Raw genomic sequence first — 25290 nt, 5'->3', positions numbered from 1 at the left:
TTCGCGTAGTCAAAGTAAAATTTTTAGTGTTGCCCAAGCATTTGATCTCAACGGTGGCGGCGGCCATTTTCCTTTTATACCACCGTGGTTGTTTGGTTGGGGGGGAATAAAACGTGGATGACGCTCGAAGTACTTGATAACAACATGAATGGCGTGATAAAAACGTGGACGTAAGTGCTTGGGGAATAACGCAATCTAGTTATTCAATGGACGCAATAATAGTTATCGCCAATCAAACGCGCCCTTCGTGGTGCTTCCGCTCCTTGTTCAATGTCTTGCACTGGGAAGGCTACGGTGGAGGGGGACGTGCTTACAGCGCTCACCGAACGTCACCGTGGCGCGCTCTTGAAATTTGATTTTGGATGTTAACGTAGATGCTAATACTTCTCGATCTTGGCGCCTACGACGCGCAAATGCGCCCAAACGCGGTTGTCCTCTAAGAGCCGCATGGCGCTCAGCCTGTTGGCTCGTCGCGGCACCCCGTGGCGGTCGCAGCGTGCCAGCGTGGCTGTAGCAAACAGCGGCTGCACGCAACTGTAGTACGTATGACCTGCGTTAGTTTCGTGCACAACAAGGCGCGAATGCATGCTCGTGCTCGTATTCTCTAGTCTCACCGTGCTACGGGGTGCGGACGAGCTTTGTCCTTCCCCAGCTTGATCGACGGATGGTAGCCACATCACACTTGCGCATTTCGAAGTGCTACCAATCAATTTGCCAAGGTGTCCAATCAGGAGCGGCCAGCAGTGAGCGCACGTTGGCAAAGATGCCTGTGGTGTGACGTCAAGTTTCGCGTCGCTAGAGACTACTTGAGCATTCAAACCTTGTGAAAATGAGCGAGACACGACGGCTACGACGCCGATAAGCAGGTTGGCGAAAGTTTAGTTCCCATGCGGGCGGCCACTGCCGAGCACGAGTTCCGGTCGAGTTCTTCCGGAAGTACGGCGTTATTATCGAAGTTCGACAACAGATTTTCGCTTACTTCCGCCTGTTCAATAAACTTTGTCAATAAATATACACAGTATCAGTAGGAAGCGCATTGATCCCAACATCGTTTTTGATTGGTGTCAGCTATTGGTCAGTACCACCTACGGCATGGATATTTGCTATATTACGAGAGTAATCGTAATTACGAGAGTAAGTAATTACGAGAGTAAGCCAGGGCAGGCTTCGGTTGCAAAGATATCATTTGAGAGAAAGGGGGCTTCGCGCTTCTTTTGCGAACTCTACGCGCCGCGCATGACTGTGAAAATTGGCTGAGATTTTCACAGCAGCCTATGCTATTCGCGCACTCCGTTTCCTCACCAAAGGCGAGGGGTGGTTCAGGAGCCTTTTCAGAACTATTTTCGCAATCTTCACGCGCGTATTAAGCGAACAGCTGGTTCGTCAACAGAGCAACCGTTGTGTTCAAGAAAGTTTCTTTGCCAAAGCTTCCCCTCTCGTCAGCGGAAAGTGGGTGCGAAAGATTTGAAGTGTGTACATGTTAGCTATTTTTCGAATTTGAGCATCTCCCGTATTTATGAAAGCAATGAGTTAAAACTCGTACAATTTGAGCTGCGCTCAATTGTTTTCGTCTGCAGGACTTTATTTATGTAAACATAATGTGCTTTCACGCCCCAATATGATTTCGTCTGGTGTCTACGTGTTGAATTCGTCACTATGACGTTTGCTTGATCTTATTTGGAATAATTTGCAAGAATTTTTGAAAAAGAGCTTTCAAGTTCACGGCGCATCATGCAAAGAAAACGTTGCACAGTGTTTTCGAGAGCAAAATTGCTTGTTAGTCTTTAAATGTCACATACCGTCAGAGAGAACGAGAAGAAAGGGGGTTAACTGGGGGGCCCAATTTTTATTAATCATATCATAAGAGCTCAAGTAATTTTTTTGCGTTGTCCTTTGTATCGCTGTATGTTGGCTTCTTGTCATACCGTCAGAATGAATCATAAGGTCAACCTTAAGCGAAACCATACTGGAAGCTCGTCTAATGTTCCTATTTTTGCCTTGAAACTTCGAAATGTGATGCCGCATAACCTAAAACTATTTCTTTCTGATTTTATTCCTACCTCCTAAGGAAAAACTTAACCGCGGACACAAGCATCGGGTGGTAACCAACATCGTTTTTTGAATAGCCCGATAAAACACTCTGCTCCATTATAGGAAGTCACCTTTCTTCACTTGGAAATACAATTGCAGGCCCTACGCTAACAAGTTTTCTTTATCTAATTGGCTGACGTGGACAGGGTACCGGTATGTCGGAGCTAGTGCAGTGAAAATAGACAACCGGATGAGGAGGGCGCTACCGGTGTCTGCGATTGGTTCACCTCCCCTTGCGTAGCGTCCAGGGGTTATGGGGTGTGTATTGTGTACGAGACCGAATGGGGACATCCTAAATATTAAATCCTAACTACACCGTCCTTGTGGTAATCTCGGAGACCGTGCAGAACTCTGGACAATATGGACGACGACGAGTACATCAGACGTATTCATTTGGTGACAGAGTAGGGCGCCTTAACAAAGAGGTTCTACATTTTGTTCAACATAAAATACCAGTTTGTTAGAAAATAACAGTGTAAATAGGTTGTGGTGAAGGACAACGACGGCAGACGCGGCACGACGCGGGAAAATAAGACACATTTCTAGGCCAATCCTCCACCGTGGGTAGGAGCCACACAAGTCACAGGCTACAACAACAACATAAGAGACAGGCTCGTGGGTTGGTGAAGAAGAAGGAGGAAGCGGAAGAATTTATAATTGCTACAAAGAGATTGTCTTGAATTCTTAAACATCTTATTTTTGTTAATTTCCTTCCGTTAGCTTTACCGATTTTAGTATTTAATAAAGATTGCCTAATTTCATCCAAATGTTGGCCAATCCCGCACAGTGGGTGTGCGCCATCGCATAAGGAATACCATACCATACCATACCAAGACGAGCGGGAAGTTGCGGGCACGGATCCATGGGCCAATCCCCCATCGTGGAGAACAGCGAAACATGTGACAAGCTACAACAATAACAACAACAACAATAACAACAACAACAACAACGACAACAACTACGGCGGATCTAACGAGCCGAGGAGGAGGAGGAGTAGATTTTAATGGAGAGAAAGGAGGAGAGGTCGGCCTGGAGAGCGTGTCTCTAGCCTGCTACTCCTCACTGGGGAATGGGGAAGTGGGAAATACAGGGAAAGGTAGGTGGCGGATGATTATGATATGGTACAATGAGATACTATATACACGTTGGCCAATATGCGGATGCGCACTGGAGACGCAATACACTAAGAGTAATCTTGTCCATACAAAAAGTAATGTTGCCACAAAAAGTTTTTGCGCAAACACATTTCGCACTGACTACACGTCTCACAGCTTCTAGAGGCGATCGTCTAAACCAGTCTCACTTAAAAAGTTCAAAAGTGCTTTTATGGCACGTCGGGCACAGTCAACACTCCTCCACGCGCACAAAACCTTTTCTTCTGAAAAGGGGCGGGAGTCCAAGCTGTCAACTGTAGATTTGAGTTTTCTTCGTTCGGCCGCATATTGAGGGCACACGCAAAGTACGTGAGCTATTGTCTCGAGAGTGGGACAGACGCTACATTCAGGGTCCCGTGTTTGTCCAATCTTGTGAAGGTATCGATTGGTGTATGCCACACCCAGCCGTAATCGATGAATGAGCGTTTCCTGGCTTCTCCGCAACCGAAGTGGATGCCGGAATTGTAATCCAGCGTCAAGTCTATGGAGGCGCTCTTGTCGATGTTCGGGGTTGTCCCAATGTTGCGCCGTAGAAGTTTTAAGGGAGGTATGGAGCAAGGCGTTAATGTCATACCGGGAAAAATGAATTTGTATAATAGTTCCGTCAGTGTGTGCCTGTTTTGCTTCTGCGTCAGCCTGTTCGTTTCCAGCTATTCCACAATGGCCAGGAATCCACTGCAGCACGATCGTATGTCCGGAATGAGACGCCTCAGCAAGCAGATACATGATGTCATAAACCAGGGGACTATATGCGGTTCTGTCACTCATATAATTGCTGATGAGTTGCAGTGCTGGTTTTGAGTCGCAGAACACTGTCCACTTCTCGAGACTTTGTTGCAGTATGCAGCGAACTGCTTCTCGAACTCCGGTCAACTCAGCTGCTGTAGACGACGTCCTGTGTCCTATCTTGAACCGTTGTGCGATCCCCATTCCTGGCACAGTGTAGGCCGCCGCGGAAGAGGTCTGTGTCACAGAACCATCTGTAAAAATATGTTCGTAATATCCATACATGTAAGTAATGTATGATAGCGCGAAATGCTTGAGGCCAGCAAGCGGCATCTTCGACTTCTTCGTTATTCCAGGGATTGAGAGCCTCACCGTTGGCTTTGCCAATGTCCAGAGTGGAACTTCGGGTATGTCATACGGTTCGAAGTCCGACGGCAATAAGTCTTGCTGCGACAACACGGCTTCTGAGTAGGCGGACACAGGCCGTACGCTTGTGACGTTCGTGAGTGGATGGTTTCTGTGTCTAGTCAGTACCCTTAGATGCACTCGCAATGGCTCATGTTGCAGATAAACTCGAGCTGGCCACGCACGTGCCTCTGCAATAGTGCCCCAAGTAGACGCACATCGTGGTAGTCCTAGGCAAATTCTCAGTGCGCGAGCCTGAGCACTTTCAAGTGTGCGTACAGCAGTTGTACTAACCCGAGAAAGTACAGGCGCACTGTAGCGGAAGTAGCCAACAAAAAGTGCCTGGTAGAGCTGCAGAAGAGATGACTTGGATGGCCCCCATGATTTTCCAGACATATGCCGAATGATCTGAGTAAAGCTGTCTAGCTTTTTTCTTAATCCTGAGAGGTGCTTTGACCAAGATAAGTCACGGTCGATGATGACTCCGAAAAACTTGTAGTGGGTTACTGAAGGTATAATCTTCCCATCAATCATAACGGGGTAGCAGGCCATTGACTTTCGTGTAAATGCCATGGTTGCACTTTTTTCCGGTGAGAGCTGCAGTCCGCGACTGTTTAGGTATGTCGACGTTATTGACACCGCGCGCTGCAGCTTCGTTTGCACTTGTAAGCGCGTTAAGCTCGTGGTCCATATACAGATGTCGTCTGCATACACAGAGACCGAGACTGCGCCTGCGTGTTCTTTGACCAGTCCAATGAGAACGATATTAAATAAGGTTGGGCTCAATACACCTCCTTGAGGCACTCCACGATAGACGGGGTGGTGCTTTGTTTCTCCGTCTGGAGTTGTCATGAATATCGTTCTCTCTTGAAGATAACTGGCTATCCATTGATGCATACGTCCCCCGACGCCACATTCTTCTAGGGCATTTAAAATTGCATCATGGAGAACGTTGTCAAAAGCACCCTTGATATCTAGAAAGACAGCAGCCGTTAATCGACGGCGACGTTTCTGATGTTCAACAGTTGTTACTAGGTCAATAACGCTGTCGAATGACGACCTACCCTTTCGGAAACCTGTCATTGCGTCTGGATATATATTGCGCTTCTCCAAAAACCACTCCAGGCGCGTCAAAACCATGCGTTCCATGGTTTTACCTATGCAACTGGCCAGCGCCACAGGTCTGTAGGAAAGCATAGCGTGGGGTGTCTTCCCTGGCTTCAATAATGCCACAATTTTGCTTGTCTTCTAATGCGCAGGCACAGTTCCCGAGGACCACGAGAGATTGTATAAAGCCAGGAGCTCTTCAGTCGCTCGAGGGCCTAGATGTCGCAAGGTAGAATAGGTAATGCCATCAGGACCAGGCGCACTTGAGTGTCTTGAGGAGGAAATCGCTGCACGTAGCTCTTGCAGTGTGAATGGGAGGTCGAGGCGATCGTCCATTGTTGGAGGAGCACACCTGAGCACTGAAGCTATCGATGTTGTAGATCCAGAGAGGTGTATACAGAAATCTTCCGCGATTTCCTTCTCACTGCGCGTCTGGATGATAGCCAAAGCTCGGAAGGGACGTAGCTGTTGTGGAGGAGATGGCAGTGCTCGTACAACATGCCATATTGTGGACAACGGTTTTCTTGGGTCCAGGCTGGTGCAAAATGACCTCCAACGTTGTCTGTCGAGCTTGTCTAAGTATCTTTGAATTTTCTTTTGCACACGGCGTGACGTCCTCAAGTCTGATATCAATTTAGTTCGCCTGTATTTCCTCTCGGCGCGACGTCGGACTGCCCGCAGCTCTTCATATATAACGTCAACGGATGTTCTTGAATTTGAAGTTTCGATGATGCGTGTTGTTGCGTGCATTGCTGCTCTAATCCGCGCTTCAATCTCTTTCGGTGAAATTGCACAGTTGCAAGATTCTTCTAACTTGTTCTGAAACGCATCCCAGTCAGTGCGACGCGTATGAGAACTTGGAAGTCTTGTAAACCACCTCAGTTGTACATAAGTAGGTAGGTGATCACTGCCATACGTTTCAGCATCTGTGCACCAGGCAGCAGAAGACGAAAGGCATCGTGAAGCGATAGCTAAATCGAGACAGCTGCTGTACGTCGTGCCACGAAGAAATGTTGGTGAGCCATCGTTCAGGATCTCAAGATCATTGCTGCTTGTAAAGTTAAGAAGTTGTCTTCCTCGAAGGTTTGTGATGCTACTACCCCAAAGATGGTGGTGCGCGTTGAAATCGCCTACAATAATATGAGGTCCTTGGCAAGAGTCAAGAACAAGTTTCAGGTGTCCAGAGTCAAATCTTCCCCTGGGAGGAATATAGCCACCGATGATCGAGATTATCCGGCGCTTTAGCTTCAGTGTTATAGAGATGTACTCGTTGCTGTTATGCACCGGAACTTGGTTTAGCGAATACGTGAGGTCACATCGCACACATAGTAAAACTTTGCTAGTATTTCCACTTGTCCCAGACGCGAATTGTTCATAGCCAGAGAGTCTAAATGGCGATGTCATATTCGGCTCGCATATGACGATAACTGGAAACCGATGCTTGAGCACTCTCTGTTTAAAATCTCCCAGGCGACCCCGTAGACCTCGTGCGTTCCACTGGAATATTACGGAACCGCTTATCCTTTCCTGTAGTGACAACCTTGAAGTTGATGATGCCATGGCGTTTACTAGCCTTTATACAGCAGCAAGCACTGGCTCTAGTGCGTCGAGAATTTGCACCGCAGCCTTGGCAACGGGCGTCTTAACTCCGATGAGCAGCATTCGCAAGGAACGAATCAACTGTGCAAGCATTGCCTTGATTTGCCTATCCGACGATGAAGGTTCATGGTCACGCTGGCGTTCCGGCTGCACTTCTGTACTCCGAGATGGCAGGGAAGGCCATATTGCAGTGTCCTTGGTGTTTAGAAGAGTAGACGTGGTTATAGGTGCCTGTGACGTTTGAGGACTAGCATGAGCGCGCGACGACTTTTCCTGGAGTACAGGTTGTCCTGTTGTCGATGCTGATCTCCTTCTGCGATTGCGTGAGCGCCTCTGGCGACGGTGGACCTTGGTAGCAGCTTCTCTGTGTGTAGATCGATCTCGTACCATTTTCCTTAGCACGGACATTTCATTCTTTAATTTTGGACAGTCCTTCGACGTTGCCTCGTGTGGCCCATCGCAGTTAGGGCACTTCAAGTCAGAGCCAGCACACGTCAACTGATCGTGATCACCACCACAGCGCGGACATGTCATCTTGTTCACGCACACAGCACTTACATGCCCGATTTTCTGGCATTTACGGCACTGCAAGGGCCTAGGGATGTATGGACGGACAGGATGGCGCACATAACCCACTTTTACATGTGTTGGTAAGGTCTCTCCCTCAAAAATGAGTTTTATGCACCTCGACCGTCCAAGACGGTGTATGTCTGTGATATGGACGGTTGATGAGATTAGCCGAGGAGGTCCGAACAACGTGTCCGTAGAGGCCTACCCGGGATATACCCCTGGGCAGCCTCGTGACGGGCCATCGAGACAAAGTCCGCCGTGTCCTGTGCCTGGCCGGTCCCAGTGTTCCTGTGCTCTCGGAGTTCCGGCACTGCCAGGGGTCCTGAGCCACTACCCCAGCAGTTGTCGCCGTGCCACTGTCACAGCCTACGCAACCCGAGCCGTCTCTGCCGCGTAAGGCGGGCCAGCGACGATTACGCTCACACGTGAGCGCACTCAGTAGGACTGTATGCCGCGACGCCCGGACTTCGCGTGTTAGTGGGCGAAGTACGGGAACTGAACAGTGTGCCGGCGTCGTGGTGTCCCGGACCGCATTAGGAGGAAAGCCTTAATTCGTGCTAGATTTCACGCTCTGTATTAGTGCAGTGTTGTTCATTATAGGTCCACCGGCGCAATCCGTCCGACTATCACCTCGAGTCCTACCTCCCCGCACCTCACGTCAACAATCGTGACTGTCCACCTTATTACTATACATTATCTGGCCTCCAGGACAGGAACAAACTCTCGTAACACCTTTGAAAGTCTCACTTTGGTCACGTGCGGTGCTTAAGGATTGATGCCGAAAAACTGATAGGCATCGATAACGAGTTGGGATTCGTAGCAACGGCAGTCCAACAGTGGATGGATGAGGAGCGCAGCAGAGAAAGAGAGCACCGTGCACAAGAGCGTGAGGCTGCCAGAATGGGCCATGCACGAGAGCTAGAGGGGCAAGCTGGAGAACATGGCTGCGCGTGCAGGAATTGCAACAGGCAAGTCAAGCAGTCGCAGCCGAGCCAAGTGATAGAAAAATATATAATCAAGATTTCCGAAGTAACCTGAAGTTAATTCCAGAATTCAATAAAACTCGGGATGAGCTGGACGCATATATTAAGAGGTTCGAGCGAGTGGCCACGGACCAAGGGTGGCCCAGCGACATGTTGGCCCTGTCTCTGAGTTTGTGTTTAACGGGCGAGCCTTTCACTGTCGCCGGACGCACGTCGGCTGAAGATGAAACGAACTTTGCAAAGCTTAATGTAGCATTGCTCCAGAGGTTCTGGTATACTGAAGAGGGCTATACAATCAAGTTTCGAGAGGCCAATCCCGACAATGACGAAGCAGGCCGCCAATTCGTAGGTAGGCTGCTTGCTTATTTTGATCACTGGCAAGAGTTGGCAAAAAAAATGAAAATACTTCTGACTCACTGAGACACAATATTGTCTCGGAGCAATTATTACGTCTATGTGAGCAGAAGTTTGCATCATTCTGAAGGAGCGAGGTTGCAAAGACCTTGGAAGTTTGGCAGAAACAGCGGATCACTACCTTGAAGCTCAAGTCTAACAAATCTGGCCAGATGTCGAGATGAAAAGGTGTATGTGAAGAGTGGAACGCAAGCCAGTGAGACATCAAGCGGTCAAGCAAAGCACCATTGATTAATAGGCAAGAAGCGAGGACATAAGCCGTCAAAATGCTGGTCTAGGGCTAGCGGAACTAATGCTGCGATCGTTTGGAAAGGGAAGAAGCCTAGAAATGTGCCGGAAGGCTTTACCAAGTATACGAAGGACCACAACGAGGCTTCGCGTTCACTTTCTGAACCTGACCGACCAACCCCAGAAGACAGGCTGCGCGAACAGCACACACATGCTGTAAACATAAACACTGTAGGCGACCGTTCTGAAAAGATTGGGTCGGGGCACAAAGCACCGTTGGGCCAAAACTAGGACAGGAATGTATGCTGACAGCAAAAAGCCGTCTCGTAGGACAAGCGGTAACCCTTTTGCGAGATTCTGGTTGCGGCACTGTCGTAGTAAAGCGCTCTTTTGTGCCAGCCAATAAGTTTACTGGGGAAAGCGCGCTCCCTATTTATTAGATGGTTCGGCAGAACACTTTCTCGATGCTGAATTCCAAGTGGACTATCTATTCTTTAAAAGAACCGTGCGTGCAATATGTAGGGAGTTCCCACTGTGTGTTGTTGTGTTAGGCAATCTTAACTGTGTTTGCCCCTATCTCGAGTTATCGGGAGCCACAGTTTCGCAGATTGATCCTATCGCACTGCATTCACAAGAAAGTACAAAGGGTGGTCCGCTCGACAAATAAAGCACCTGCCCAGTTCCCGATAATCCTATAGTTGCTGCGTCACGTTCCCCTACAACAAGGCTTCCAGCAGTTGCAGAATGATGATCGAAGTCTCAGTGTTTGCTTCGCGAACCTGGGCGAGACCAAAACCGTGCTATCTGCGACTGTCTCAGTTATTCTCCTCAATGATGTTCTCTTACGGCGTTATAAAGCTGCTACAAAAAGGGAAGTGGAGCAGCTTGTTGTTCCGAGAGACCATCGGGGATCAGTCCTGAAGATTGCACAAGAAGGAATTCTCTCTGGTCACCAAGGCGCAGAGAACGGCCGACATGAGCGCAGAATACTTCCGCTGGCCTGGCGTTCAAGCAGTCGTCATTCGGTTCGTGAAATCATGCGACGTTTCTCAGAGAGCTGTCCCAAGACATCTATTAGGGCGTGTACTTCTTTGAAACATGCTGATAATCAATACTCCTTTCCAGCGGGTCGCAATTGATATTATCAGACCACTGTCCCCTACTTCTGCTAATGGTAACGTATTTATTATAACCATGGTGGACTTCGCAACGCGTTACCCAGACGCAGTTGTTTGCCTAGCGTTGACACGGAAATGATTGCCGAGGCGTTGCTTACGATTTTTCCCGCGTTGGAATTCCACGGGAAATAGTTACTGACCGAGGTACACATTGCACCTCGCAACTCATGAAAGAGCTAAGCCTGCTGCTTTCGTTGAGACGACTGCCGACCACGCCGTACCACCCCATAGCAAATGGTTTGGTGAAGCGCTTCAACGGAACTTTGAAACAAATGATTCAGCGAAAATGTCACGAAAGCCCCAAAATTTGGGATATATACTTCGCCGCACTGCTATTCGCATGCAGAGAAGTCCCGTAGACAAACTTTGGGTTCTTGCCTTTTGATCTTCTTTATAGCCACTACATCCGTGGACCTAGACCATCCTCAACGAGCTGTCGTCAAGAAAACATTTGGCGAAGAGACCAAAACGATGTTGGCCACGTAGTAGAGCTGCAAGAGCGGCTGCAGCAGACATGTCAACTCGCCCACTAGTAGCACAGAAAATTGAAAGTTACACAAAAACAATATTATGATTGCAAGGCAAAGGCGCGCCACATTGTCGTGGGAGTCATAGCCTATGCAAGACTTATTCAATGACATTGATGAGCTGTACAAGCTGGTAGCAGTTCTTTACTACAACAACGCCGAAATCTAAGGCAGAAAGAAAAAAAAGTAGGTAAAATAGGGCCAAGCAACTTGTGCGGTTTCAATGTTTCACATCAGAGATCAGGAAACTGCGCGCGTAGTTAATAAGTGATACCGCCTGAAAAGTTGCACTGTGTCTACGTCCGTCAAGTAAAAATGCAATTTCTTACCATTTATATGGATTTTGTTCAGCTACATCGGGATTTTATTTTTCATTCCTTGAAATTTTTGGGCGTAAGTCTAACAGGTTAATACAGAAGTAAGCATGGAAGGGTATTTCGATATGAGCCATGACAGTGTTTGCAACTGGCACTATTTCAATAGAAGAAACAGTTAGACAATTCAGATTGAGAATTAATGATGAACAGCTGAGTTATTTTACAAGAACTGAAAGTTGAGCAAGCTTGTGCATATGCATCATTGTCTTATAGTACGACAAAGATGACGACACAAGAGGAAACAACACGACATGCTCCAAGTTCTAAGTAAAGCTTTTTTCTTGACTAAAATCACTTTTTCTAAGCGCCATCCCAAAAATATTAAAGCAATACAAAGTCTGGAATTCTCGGGATGCACGCTCACTCATTTCTGCTGCTTTTATGTAAGTTTTTCGCTAAACGTCTCTGGCTATGCCACCGCCATCTCCATTGACGAGTCTTGGTGTCTGCATTTGAACGTATAAGTTCCTATACTACTTGGTTATCAAGTCAATTTCACTTTTTCAGGTGTTTTTGTCCTTTTTATTCCATAATCATCATAGGTTCCTTATTTCTCTCAGTTTTTGTGCCCGATGACGTCGCTTAGCTTATGCGAGTCTACAGTCACAACTTGTGCATCCTACCAGCATAAGCATTCCCGTTGCAAATTGGTTATTCGAAAGTATGATTATTTCTATAAGAAAAAAAAGCGACGTCGCCAGGAATCCGCGAAACAGTTTCTATGTTCATAACATTATGGGTTCATAAAGAAACAGCCGCGAGGAACTCTACGAGACTCATGCCCAAAGTTCAATACAGGTGAAGTGTGGCACGTCGGTCGCCAGATAAGTGCGTCTATTTAACAGGTTTTATCCACTAGCTTTTGATATTTTTTTCTCTTGAGTATATCGCATCAGGATCGGCGCTATTTCAGTTTGCAATTTTTGTGGCGCTAACCACATACGAGGAAATGTTCGGAACAGATAGTTCTGAGTACTTTCAGAAACACGTGCTTGCTTGCAGAAAGAAAGGAATGTACTTTCTGCACGTACAACGCGCGTTCGCCTAAGCTGTTGTGCACGGGCTACGCTCGTGGCGCCCTTGGTCACAGTAAGATGTGTTTCCCAAGGCTCTCAAAAGTAAATGCTTAGATACCTGGCCATCGTCCGTGCACTGACGAAGAAACACTCAGAAGGGGGAATCATAAAACTATGAAACTGTATGCTGCGAAGAGGTTGCTTGCCACGTCAAGTTTTGCCGTCACCGTACGAAGTTACTCATTAGCAATTAATCAGGGCTGTCGCAATTAGCCGAAGCGGCAGACTTCCAAGAGGTTCCCTTTTACACTGCCATTAAGAAACTTCAGCTTACAATGCGCATTACACAATGCGCGCTACACGCTGCCACTGGCTTCTGACTACAGATTGACTTTATACGGCTCCTCAAGAGAACATGCCTGGGCTCTTCTCATACGTCACCATACACTATCTTCATGACGCAAATATTGTCGTTCTTTTGTAGACTAAGGGCTGCGGTACACTAATTATGTTTATTATCCCATCCATTTACCATAACGAATGAATGCTTTCTCCATTAGCGATGATGTTGGAAACTGCTTTGAGAAGTGAACGGAGTGAAATAAACTTACCTTAATAGATCTTGGTGACGTTTGCTTCCCATGCTACGTTAATGACGTATGGTGCGCGCCCATGCCCGAATGGGTAATTAATGGAGTGTCTACTTTATTTTTATTTACCTAAAGCTTTAATGTTTTCCTAAATGTTTCTCGCCTTCTTCTTTCTAGATGTGTCTCAGAGGTGACATGCTGCCTACGGATGCCTCTGTGTTCCAAGCAAGCTTGCGCTACCTTGTTAATACTTTCAGCTTGGGTCACTCCATCCGGTAGGGCACAGTGGGGCACACGCAGCAAGAACATTTACATAATGATATCTCTTTTCCTTGTAACCAAATAATCACTCCTCTGTGCCTTCATTCATAGCACAGTATACTGAAGGTACTGTGAGTTTGACATGCAGCCGTCATCACCAAAATTAGACATACTAACTCGCATGCGACTGTTATGAGCAGTACTAACTTTTTGGTGCCACTTAACAACCGATATTCTCTTTCTTATTCGTAACACGAATTGAACACGAGTACTACTGAGTGTTGTTGAGCGCTGGTCACAAAGTTGTGGGCAGATAGTAATTTAGTGGTGCGGCGACAGCCATAAGAAAACAGAGCAGCCTTAGAGTAAAGCTATTGTCTGCCCTGTTATAAGGGCGTGCCGATTAGCCCGCCAGTGGTGGTACCTAATATTGAATAAATTGTTGGAACGCCCTCATTGAGAGTGACTGTCCTCCCATACTATCAACGCCCACTGTGAGACGTGTCAGCTGTCATACAAGTCCCAGGCCTCTGTGGAGTCACGCTTCGTGTGACTTTACATAAATGTGAAAGTGTCCTCGTGGATCATCGATGGCGAATATGACAGTAGAGAGAAGCCCGTTTGTGATAGTCAATGCCAACGCGAAACACAACAGGTCGCAAAGAATATTTGCTATGCCCCAAAGAAAGCGCAGTATTTCTCGCGGAAGGAAATCTACAGAACTCAGCACGCAAGACGAAATTTAAAATTGCGCGCATCAAGGAGCGCCACCATCATTTTCGCAATATTGAAGACCATGTTTAACTCTGGACAATATACGCTCCAACGAGCACAAGAAACCTGTTTGTTGACAGGGCCCCTTAACAAAGATGTTCTGTATTTTTTTCTGGAGAGCACGTTATCGCCGTTGTTTCAGTTCTTTGTTGCATGCCCCAAGCTGCTAACGAGGCTCAACCTCGTTGCGTATCACCTTGCAAAGTGGGTGCGCCAATGCACAGTATGGACCGCTCTTAGAGGTGACACCTAGACATTATTCAAACCAACATGTACTTTAACGGATCATCAACTCCATAAAAAAAAGGAATTTGATGTGACGTGTTAGGTAGACTTGTATTGGTGCAAATTTATTGACCCGGGCACTCGGCCACCATTCAGCTGTAATCAGTCCTGAAACGCCAATTCGGTGTTGTTTTCAACTAGTGGACTTCGCAGTAGAACGTGCAAGCGCATGAATTTGAATCAAGCCTAAATACCTGAGAAAACATAGAAAATATCACCGTCGAATATGCAGTGGTCGCTATTGAGTGCCTCCCCAAGAATTGAACCGCTTACCAGTTTCCGCTATGTCGTCGTCGTGTAAATGCACTGCTGCAATTGGAGAATATCCGAAATTAAATGTTGCTCTTGCTCAAAAGAAAAAGCAAATCAATAGCATTTCCGGTTGCACTAATGAGCTTCGGTTTGATACGTGAAGGTATGATTTATTGCCCTCTTCTATCATCGTTACTGAGATCACATGGCTGAACATTTATGTAAAAGTCGCCTCAGCAACACGATCAGAGTGCGTCTACAACACCGGTGGAGAACCGATGCAACGCGGAGACTTTCCTTATATGCTCGTCGTCGCACACTTCGACAAATAATATTGGCGGATTTCACGTACTCCCGATTGTGTATTCTACGAATTACGTGAGAAATTACATGAAAAACTATCCCAGAACACAGAAAAACTATCCCTTCGCAAAACAAGTTTGTTATGTTGCCTTTACAAGCAGTTATTCTTTCCCCATAGTATGGCACTCCTAACCGCATGCAGTTCTTGCGGATGTGACGAAACTACACAAAGCATTTTGAGCACCGGTCTATCCTCCGACGGACAACGATATGCATATCGTATACAGCTACTTAGACAGCAGGATGTGCTCGGATGTAAAGACTCTTGCACATTGGCTGAATATGTCTTTTCTGAATAAGGCCACCAAAGATCCAATGATCATCTTGAAGGCAACCGAAATATAAGAGCGCTTATGGCTAAATACATGAGGGGACATTAACTCGCAGGCATTTACGAAGTGGCTCTTCTTTTTCCTTATCCTAACACCGCCCCCTCCTCCTACTCTGTGGCAGCCAACCGGACTGGGTCACAGCTATTCTCACTGCATTTCTTTATAATTCTCTCTGATACATTCAAGAGAAGGAAGACTTAGATCGAAGCAATTGCAGGTATTCAAGTATAGCGTACCAAGAAGCCCTATGTGCAACCTCTCCGTTAGCCGCGCCAGCGGGAAAGCGTGAAGGGAGAAGAGAAGGGCAGTGTTGCCCCTGCGCTCCACCACCACATCGAAACCCTTAAGGCCAAACTACACGTACCCTTGCCGGCGCGTGAAAGCTGGTGCTTGCGCGCCTTGCATATGCCGCACCTCGTGAGGAATGGCGATTTGAGCCTACAAGAAACGCGCAAGCGCGCACCCACTTGGCTCACTATTTTCGCCCCGGTAGACTCGTTTCGTGTTTCTGTGAGGCAGCCAGAACACTGATATTACCCTGGCGAAAGCAGCTGCACTCGTGCGGCGCTTAGACGCATACGATTCGTTCCAGGTGTGGAGGGCCCTGCCACCATGTCAGACAGGTGGCAGGGCCCTCCTTACCTCTGTCACCTGTCTGACATGGTTAATTAAGGAGCTTTTCTTGCCAGAGCGAAGCAGGCGAGCTGTGCCTCCCACTTCTTTATTGCATCAACGTTATTTAGCCTAAGAGGGCGCCTTGTCCACTCCCCGGTTAGTTATATTAAGGTAAGTATGCAACCGCACCTAGGACAGGTGGCCCTAAAGCGAGTGGAATTCATGGCGTTGACCAATTTTACATGGCGATACGCCCCGGTATGTATTTTGTGCCAATCGATGTCCTCTTCCCCACAACTTTGTAGGTGTGGCGGGGGATATTTTCTGTGGACTCTGCGCTCATAAGCAAGGAATTCTTTGACAATTAAATTGATGGGATTTTATGAGGGACAGTGCGAATGGTTGAGAACACAAGAGCACGTCATGGCTCTGTTAGTAGACCCTCTAGCTAAGGCGTTAGCCTGTTCGTTCTCCTGTACGCCGCATGGTCCGGACACCGAAGTAGGCTATGACAGTTGTTGAAGAATTTGGGGATAACTGCGAGGCTAGCCGCTGTTACGTGCCCCTTGAGAAACATGCGACACGTCTCCCGTGAGTCTGTGACCACGACCGAATTCCTTTGCGAGCGCACCGCGTGAGCGAGGCAAAAGCGCGCGCACAACAAATTCAATCGACGTACTCCAATAACATGTGTACAATATGCACTACACGGACACAGCTGCGTACGCGGAGGCGGCCCGGGAATTCTACCAAAAAAGGCATGCCCAGCTGTCCTGAGCTTGATTTGCCAGCAGCAAATAACTACGTAAGCCACGGCGGGATTCCCCACCTCGGCCGAAATGTAAGCAATGGCGACGAATGCTTAACTTGCTAATTTAAGCCCTAAATGATGAAGCCACTGAAACTTCAGACGCTCTCTTTAGTGGAATAAAGACAGATATTTTCAAAGCAAGATTTCGCTTAACTGTTACTACTACTGAATGATATTACAAAAAGAAACAAAATGAGTGCCCTGTGATCATACATTTTCATAATTACCGTGAACAAATGGGGCTCAAGAGATGCTTGGCTCTTAAACGAGCGAAAGTGTTGATCAAAGAGGGCTTGTTTTATAATTTCTTCACCCAGAAGACATCTTCACCCAGAAAGATCACGTACTCGTGACACCTGAGGCCGAAAGGATGTTCCACATCCGCCGCCAAGGTATGTAAGTAGTGACGCTGGCTGACACTCCCAAGGTTAGTTCTAGTAGTAACACATAAATACCCCAAAAACCGTATGACGAAACCGCGACGCGTTAGCTCAATTGGTTAGAGCATCGCACGCCTAAAGGCAGTTTGGCATGTTCTGACTGGAACGATAAAAATCGGTGCAGTCGCAAGAGTAGCAATTAGACTTTTAGGGGGCCCATTTCACATGATTCTGATTACAACAATGCGACTGGTGCGACGCCCAGGGTTGCTTACTGCCAGGTTTCGTGGCACACACTGCATAATTCTTTTATTTTATTGAAGAAAACGTTTACATTACATTGTTGACTTTTCTTTATTAGGAGCGAATAATATGCGTGGTTTGTAATTTAAGAACGAATTGAAGTTAAGATTTGTTTTGGAGTGCGCAACGGCGGTTTCCTAAGTTCAGCGCGACACGGCCCACGTAAGAGAGAGAGAACTTCATGTAGTCGCCTGCAGAACGACACCATGACTAAATGGCGCCGTGACGCGGGCCCTGACGTCTTCTCAGCGGGTGGTCTCTACTCAACTCCAGCGCGTGTTACTCCCGCGGTTGGTCGCCCTGTGGGGCAACGTTTCGTCGGTTTCGCTCGGCCTTTGTCTTTCAAGAGCCGCCGAGACCTGCTGGACGGCCCAGGTTTGGCTTTCGTGGTCGTAGCATTCCGCCGCAGCCGCGAGTCGCGGAGGAATCGTTGTACTTATCGAAGCCTCATTGGGGAACTTGGTGCAATCCCATAGGATGTGCGTCAGGGTGGCCCTCTCCCGCTGGCACACGCGGCACACATCACTCACATATAATTTAGGGTATAGATGAGTCATTAATACTAGGGTGGGTAAAGAACCAGTTTGCAATTGTCTGAACAGCACCGCCTCCGCTCGGCTCAGCCCCGAGTGCGGGGGTGGGAAAGTCCTTCGAGCCAGGCGGTGGAACTGGGTAAGTTCGTTGAACGTCGTAATGCGGTCCTTGGCACTACACCACGTTGGACGGTCGGTTGCAGCGGCGCGATTGGTTAGCGCTCGCGCCACTGCGTGTGCCGTCTCGTTGTGGTTATCGTGCTTCTCGGACGCATCGTTGCCCGCGTGCGCCGGGAACCACTTGATTCTAACACACCGATTCTGTCGTTGCAGGTCAGCCGAGCACAGAACGCGCACAACCTTACCACACACTTTGCCCTTTGCATAATTCCGCACTGCACTTCGGGAATCGCACAACACCGTCTGACACCCGGGGTCGGCAATGGCCAGGGCAATGGCCACCTCCTCCGCCTGACACGCCGCGCGGACCCGTAAGCTCGCCGCTGCCCTCGTCGCGCCGGATGACGCCTCGATGACGGTAGCTACGAACGCCGCGCAGTCTCCCTGGTATTCTGCCGCATCCACGAACCTTGCGTGCTCGTCCTTGGCGTGAAAGTCGATGAGGGCCTTGGCCCTCGCCGCTCTTCTCTCCTTGTTGTACTCGGGTTCATGTTTCTCGGGATGAGGTCCACCCGAATCCGGCGCCGGGTTCCGTCCGGGACAGAAACGTCGCTACTCGCCGCTTTCGCTCCGGGCGTGAAGCCCAAGTATTGAAGTATGCGCCTGCCGGCTTCGGTCATAGAGAGCCGCTCCAGCTGGGCGGTCCGTTGCGCTTCCGCAATTTCGTCGAGGGTATTTTGTACCCCCAGGCTCAGGAGCTTGTTGGTGCTCGTACACTCGAGTAGTCCGAGCGCCGCCTTGTAAGCTCGGCGTATCAGGGCGTTGATTTTATTCCTTTCACATTGCATCCAGTTGTGGAAGGCTGCAACGTAGGTGACGTGGCTGATGACGAAGGAGTGCACAAGCCGAATCAAGCTTTCCTCCTTCATCCCGGCCTTGCGGTTGGCGACCCGTCTGATGAGACGTATTGCGTTGGTAATCTTGGCTGTAAGGCGGGAAATAGTCTCGCCGTTGCCACGTCCCTTGTCTATGATCATGCCGAGCACCCGGATTTTGTCGACCTCCGGGATCACGTGGCCGTTCCTCGTCACGATCTTGATGGCCTCGTAATCCCTCGCTTCGCTCTTCTTACGTCTGACGCATTTCGGTGGTAACACCAGCAGTTCTAACTTGCTCGGTGAGCAGATCAAACCAGAACCGTTCAGCTGGCCTTCAATCGCGTCGACGGCTTCTTGCAGCGTGCTCTCAATGTGACCATCGCTGCCTCCCGGAACCCACGGCGTGATGTCATCGGCGTAGATGGTATGCCGGACGCCCTCGACGCGAGAGAGTCGCTTGGCCACCCCGATCATGACGAGGTTGAATAACAACGGCGAGATGACCGAGCCTTGGGGGGTCCCGACACTGCCGAGCCTCTTCTATTGGAGCCGTAGATCGCCGGCGCAGAGCTCAGTAGTCCGTCCCGTTAGAAAGTCCTTGATAAAATTGTATGTTCTTGCGCCCATGTTGAGTCTGGACACCTGGGCTAGGATTGCAGAGTGCTTCACCTTGTCGAAGGCGCTCTGCAGGTCCAGCCCCAGAATGGCCTTGTCTTTCGTTAGGGTATATTCGTCAATTATATCTTTCTTCAACAGAACCATCGCGTCTTGGGTGCCGAGGGAACGCCGAAACCCGATGATCGTGGTGGGGTATAGTCCCGACTCCTCCAGGTAATCCTGACACCTACACATGAGGACGTGCTCCAACACCTTGCCCACGCAGGACGTGAGCGAGATGGGCCGGAGGTTGTCCGTGTTCGGCGGCTTGCCTGGGTTGGGGATGAGTATGGTCTTGGCAGTCTTCCACTGCTGGGGCAGTGACCCCGCACTCCAGCACTTGATGCAGAAACCGGTGAGGTTTTCGATGGCCACATCGCTGAGGTTCTTGAGCGCTCTGTTCGAGATGTGATCCGGGCCGGCCGCCGACTTGCTGTTTAGTTCGTGCAGGGCCGCTCGCACCTCCTCGACGCTGATGTCGCGGTCAAGCTTCTCGTTGGCTTGACCGCCGTACTTAGGATGCCTTTCCGTGGGTGTAACCGGAAGATACTTGCTGTTTATGCGTCTGATTGCTTCAGTTTCCCCGTTTTCCTTGACTGCTCTGTGAATGATCTTTGCGAGGCGGTCGCGTTGGTGGGACTTTGTTTTAGTCTCGTCGAGCAGATGCCGCATCATGTTCCAGGTTTTGCCGCTATGCATCTGCCCGTCCGCAGAATTACAGATTTCGTTCTATTGTTGCGTGCAGAGCAGCCGACAATGAACTTCGATGGCGCGATTCAGCTCCGCCACCTTCTTCCTTAGGCGCCGATTTAGTCGTTGCTTCTTCCACCTGTTTAGGATAGATTGCTTTGCTTCGAATAAGTGCGCGAGGCGGCTGTCAACCTTGTCGACCTGCTCATCCGTTTCTATGATTTTGGTCGCCTCCTTGACCTTCCCCGCGATGTGAGCTGGCCATTCTTCTATGTTATTGATTTCCTCCATCTCCGTTGGTAACAGGCTACGGAAGGCATCCCAATCCGTAAAATAATGTTTTCTGGTGTCCTCCGAGGCCTTGACCTGTTCCGGTATGATGACCTCTACGATGTAGTGGTCGCTGCCGAGCTCTGACCCCGTGTTGCGCCAGGAGATATTGCCCTTCTCGTCGTTCTTCACGAACGTGAGGTCCGGCGTCGTATCCCTGGACACAGAGTTCCCAATCCTTGTAGGATCAGTCGGGTCTGTGATGAGGGTGAAGCCCAGGTCTAATGTGTCTTGGAACAGGTCTCGCCCCTTGGCCAATTGCTTGTTATATCCCCATGCCGGGTGTGCCGCGTTGAAGTCCCCGCAGGCGACGAGCCTGTGAGTCCCCGCCACGGTGCTGGCTCTGTGAAGGAGCGTCTTGAATTTTTGCTTCCAGTGTGAAGGGCTACTGTAGACGTTAAGCAGAAAGGTGCTGTTCTTTTGTTTCTTGCCCGTAACGACCTCGATGAGAGTGTATTCAATTTTACTATTGTGCAACTCGTGCTCAATGAAAGTGAGTCCCTTGCGAACCAATGTGCATATCCCTCTGCCGCCGCTGACCTTTGGAGACTTGGCGTATACGCGATAACCGGGTAGCGACACTGTATCAGTGCGAGTCTCTCGTATCATAATTATATCAGGCTTGTTTGCTACTTGTGTTATGTGTTGCTGCAAGACTGCCTTCTTGCTAGCGAAACCGTTACAGTTCCAGTACCAGGTCACGAGACCCTTCACTGCTGTAGTTGTTGTTGTTGCTGGAGAGGCCATGATTGTTGCTGATTGTACTGCCGCGTTATTTGCTGTATTGCGTTCGTTAACTGCTGACACGTCCGCTCGATGGCGGCGAACCTGTCGTTAATCATCGTGGTGAACGTTGTCTTAATATAATCTTCGAGCCCATCGAGGTGCTCCTCGATTTGGTCGACCTTGTCTTTCAGGTTGTCCACCCGGTCGTTGAGCTTGCGCTCCTTCAGGTTCTCGATCGCTCGTCTCTTGGGTGCCGGCTCCTTCTCAGCGGATGTTGATGGTAAAGCGCTGCTGATGCTGGGTGTTGGTTCACATGATACCGCTTGGGGCGTTTCGTTATTGGTGGAACGGGTCGTGAGAAGCTTCTTGATTTCCATGATCTCGTTTGTCATCTTGCTAATAGTGGCCTCTTGCCTACTGACTTTCGTCTCGAGCTCGTTGTTTTTGCGCCTGAGTGCCTCGTTGTCTTCCTGCAACATCCTCATCGCCTCGTCTTCCCTCGTCTTCCTCTTGTTGTTGCCATCGACGGTCTTGCTGGTGCTAATGGGCGTTGCGGTGGTCGTTGCGGTATTGGAGGTGGTGGTGGTGGCACCCCCCTGTGCTTTCTTGGCACCGTGCCTTGCTGCATCGGCCCAGCTCACGCGGTCACGTGACTGCGATCGCTTGCGGCTAAGGCTACGCTGTTTACTCTCGCTGGCCCTGCGCTTCGAGACGGAACGTGACGCTCGGCGACCAGCTGGGCCGGCAGGTGTTGCAGTTGCTGACATCAGCGATGGAAATTCCTCAGCTCTGAGAGATGTTCGCTGTTGCTGCTGCGCTTGTTGTTCGGCCATCTTGCGCTCCCATTGTCTCCTTGTAACTACATATGGGACCTTGAACCTATTCTTGCAAACCTTGTCACCGGTCAGATGTGGCCCTCCGCACAATCGGCAAGTGGGGGTACAACTATGGTCTTCCTTGGGGTCAACGGCCCCGCAAGCAAAGCAAGCCCTCACGTGAGGGTTTGGACAAACGTCGCGGCGGTGGCCCACCTTTCCGAACTGCTTACATACATCGAATTGTTTTCGATATAGGCTGCACTTGGTGAGAACGGGACCATAGCACACGTAATTCGGGACCTTCAGGCCCTTGAAAGCCACGATGAGTGTGGTCGAGCTACCAATCCTCTTCGCGCCAAGTGCCAAGGGATTTCTCGAGTTTACAATGTTCCGGTCGATTACGGCCGTGGAGTCCTCTATTGGGATACCTCTAATAATGCCTTTAACGGTGCCATATGGCGCGGTTTGATATGCGCCAACCACGTGGTCCTTGCCACCAATGCAGATCGATTTTATTTCGGCGTAACGTGAAGCACGTATATCGTCGGAGGTACTCACCACCATGATGTTTCGTTGCAAGTTGGGGCAGAAGGTGTCCGCTGCTCCATCCTCCCTTGATACGTTCGCCGCCGTCATGATGGCTGATGCCACGGTGGCGGTCTGGGTCCTCGCGATGTTAAGGCCTCCCCGAGGCCGCACTATCACCTTGGTCTCCTCGTAAAGAGCTGTTCGCAGCTGTGGTTCTGCGCTGTGTGCTGTCTCATCTTCCTTCTATGACTGTTTGGTTCTACCTGCGCTACAACCATCAACAAGATGACCTATCGACAAGTTCATATAGCAGCCCTCTCGGCAAATACAGTATTTGAAATTCGGCTCCCATGAAGTCGTTGTGTCAGCCCTACAAGATGCTCGCGCTACCCGTGCTCTCTGCCAGCTTCTGGAGAAATGATGTTTGCATATTGCTCATGATTGCGCATGTGCGGTGCCTGCTCCTAGCCATATCCTTGAACGAAACGCAACAACAAGTACCAACCAGAAAGCCCGCATCTTCCCCTGAACAAAGCCGCAATTTATCTGTGCGATTACTAAACGTGGAATGGAAAATGTGCTGTGAAATTTAACCCTAGCGCTAGCCTGGTTCATCCATCGCGGTGCGGGTGCTGTGAATATACATATAATGGGAGTCCTCTCAATATTTCTAAAGGCGCAAAAGTCGACGCATAAAGTTTGTTGAGCAGTTACTATCACTTTTGTAGAAACCTGTACGTGGTATCACAGCCTTCTAAAAAACAGGCTTCTCGTCCACTTTGTTGTCCTGTGTCTCTTGCCTAACCGCTCTCAGCAGGCTAACTGCTCACGGTTAGCCTGTGGAACTAGGTCACAACCTCAATGTCACGCAATGTTTCTGCAGTGCACTGTTCACAAACTATACCAAAATGCAAACGGCAGTTAATGTAAATGAACACTGCGAGACATCAACACAGTGTCGTTTGTTGAGGAAAGGATGGTGCGAGGTTTATGTAGATGAATGAATGACATGTGCTTATGTACTTATTTATATATCTCGCAGGGTGCAAGGTTGGAGTATTAGGTGAGGGGGAATAAAAAAGTAGTTACAAAAGGACGAAGGGCCAAACATTGAGAAAAAACCAACAACAAAAAAGCAGCTCCAATACAATGCACCAACTAGCGCAACAACATGCCTTACTGACACAACATTACAATACTTAAAACAATAACAGAAAAAATTACCGCCAATGCACCCTGTACAGATGGTAAACCAGTGAAGCTGAAATATTCGGCCCCGGTTTTTATGGCTGCGTTCATTCCGACGGCTTATTAATGTCTTTCTGAATTATTGGTTATGTCTGTGTTTCTTTATGAGGTTATGCAGACGTTTGGCTTGGGTTTATCACATTGTTTATTTGAAATGCCGCACATTGCGCTTCACACACTCACCCTCATGGAGAGTGCAATGAGTCGTTCATTGTGTGAATCCAACGGGTTCATCAACGTCTTTCTGAATTGTGTTACACATTTGTGTTTTGTAATGCTTTAGGCATAGTATTTCTGACTCGGTTACACACTGTAGTTACATAGTGACACACCGGGGCTGCACATTTCATTTAATGCAATACATGGACACATTTTTGAATCTATTGTAAAGCCTGAAAGAGACTGCTGCACTTGCGCTCTGCTGCGAGAGAGAAACGACCTCACTCTCGGTGTAGCCAGTGGCTCGTCGCACCTTTGCTGCGAGATAACTATGTCATCATGATGTTGTCTTAAACCCGTCCCCCTCTGTGTCCCTTCCCAGCAATAATACGTAGATAAACGTATATGTTTTAAATGCATGAGCATTTCTACGCCTACCCAACGAGAACTTTGTCTGTCACGTAAGACGAATGCAACGGCTCATAACTCCCTAAACAATGGCTCATGCACCTGCAGTAGGGTTTCTGTGGTCGGACTACGAGTGTTTCGCCTAGGCACATACAGCTTTGCTGTAAAAAGAATGAACACCTCTCTGCTAGAGACCAAGACGATCATAAGCCGCACTAACAAATGAAAGTTTATTAAAGATGCCGTGTAAATGATGGTTGACAAGCAATAAATCAAAGTGACACAAAAAGGAGAAGCAAAAACAGGTATGTGTCCATACAGGTCCCAACAGGAAACGCATTCATCTCTGAAAGTGTAACACACGCCATGCTGACACAAGATTCTCCGAGTGTCCTTGCATCTACAGATTCCATAAATTATCTGGGCAGCCGATGTCCACAGAATGCTCTACTCTTCCTCTACGATGCACTCTCAACATCTGAGCATGCATTGTAGAGGAATAAGCTAGCATTCTGTGCCGATATGCTGCCTAGAGAAATTATGGAAGCTGTAGATCTAAAAACGCTGGAAGAATCTTGTAAGCATGGCATCCGTTAGAAATGGATGCGTTCACTGTCAGGAAACAAACAATTAATTTTTGCTTCTCCTTTTTGTGCATGCTAGGTTTATTGCTTGTCAGCCAGCATTTACTCGGCGTGTACATTAAACTTTCGGTTGTTAGATCATCGCGGTTTTATTGTGTGTTATGTGTTCTCTCGTGCCGTTTGCAGCCAGGCAATTCTTTATTTTTTTATACTGCAACAAGTCACTTTAATGGCCCTTATAATGCTTCTGTGTACCTTATATAATTTTTT

The 25290-nt window shown here is 48.6% G+C and overlaps 1 protein-coding gene across 2 annotated transcripts in view; it reads left to right on the top strand.

Moving 5' to 3' along the window:
• Positions 1-13642, top strand: part of LOC142571002 (uncharacterized) — a 43664-nt gene extending 30022 nt beyond the window's left edge. For both annotated transcript variants that reach the window (XM_075679301.1, XM_075679300.1), the window contains one exon: positions 13143-13642. In XM_075679301.1, coding sequence (XP_075535416.1) covers positions 13143-13244 — 102 coding nt within the window. In that variant the 3' untranslated portion in view covers positions 13245-13642. The remainder of the gene's footprint in view (positions 1-13142) is intronic.
• The last annotated feature ends 11648 nt before the right edge of the window (positions 13643-25290 follow it).

This window comes from Dermacentor variabilis, chromosome 2 (genome assembly GCF_050947875.1).
Source record: "Dermacentor variabilis isolate Ectoservices chromosome 2, ASM5094787v1, whole genome shotgun sequence".
In the NCBI taxonomy this organism is placed as follows: domain Eukaryota; kingdom Metazoa; phylum Arthropoda; class Arachnida; order Ixodida; family Ixodidae; genus Dermacentor; species Dermacentor variabilis.
This window is presented reverse-complemented; position numbering and strand designations above follow the sequence as displayed.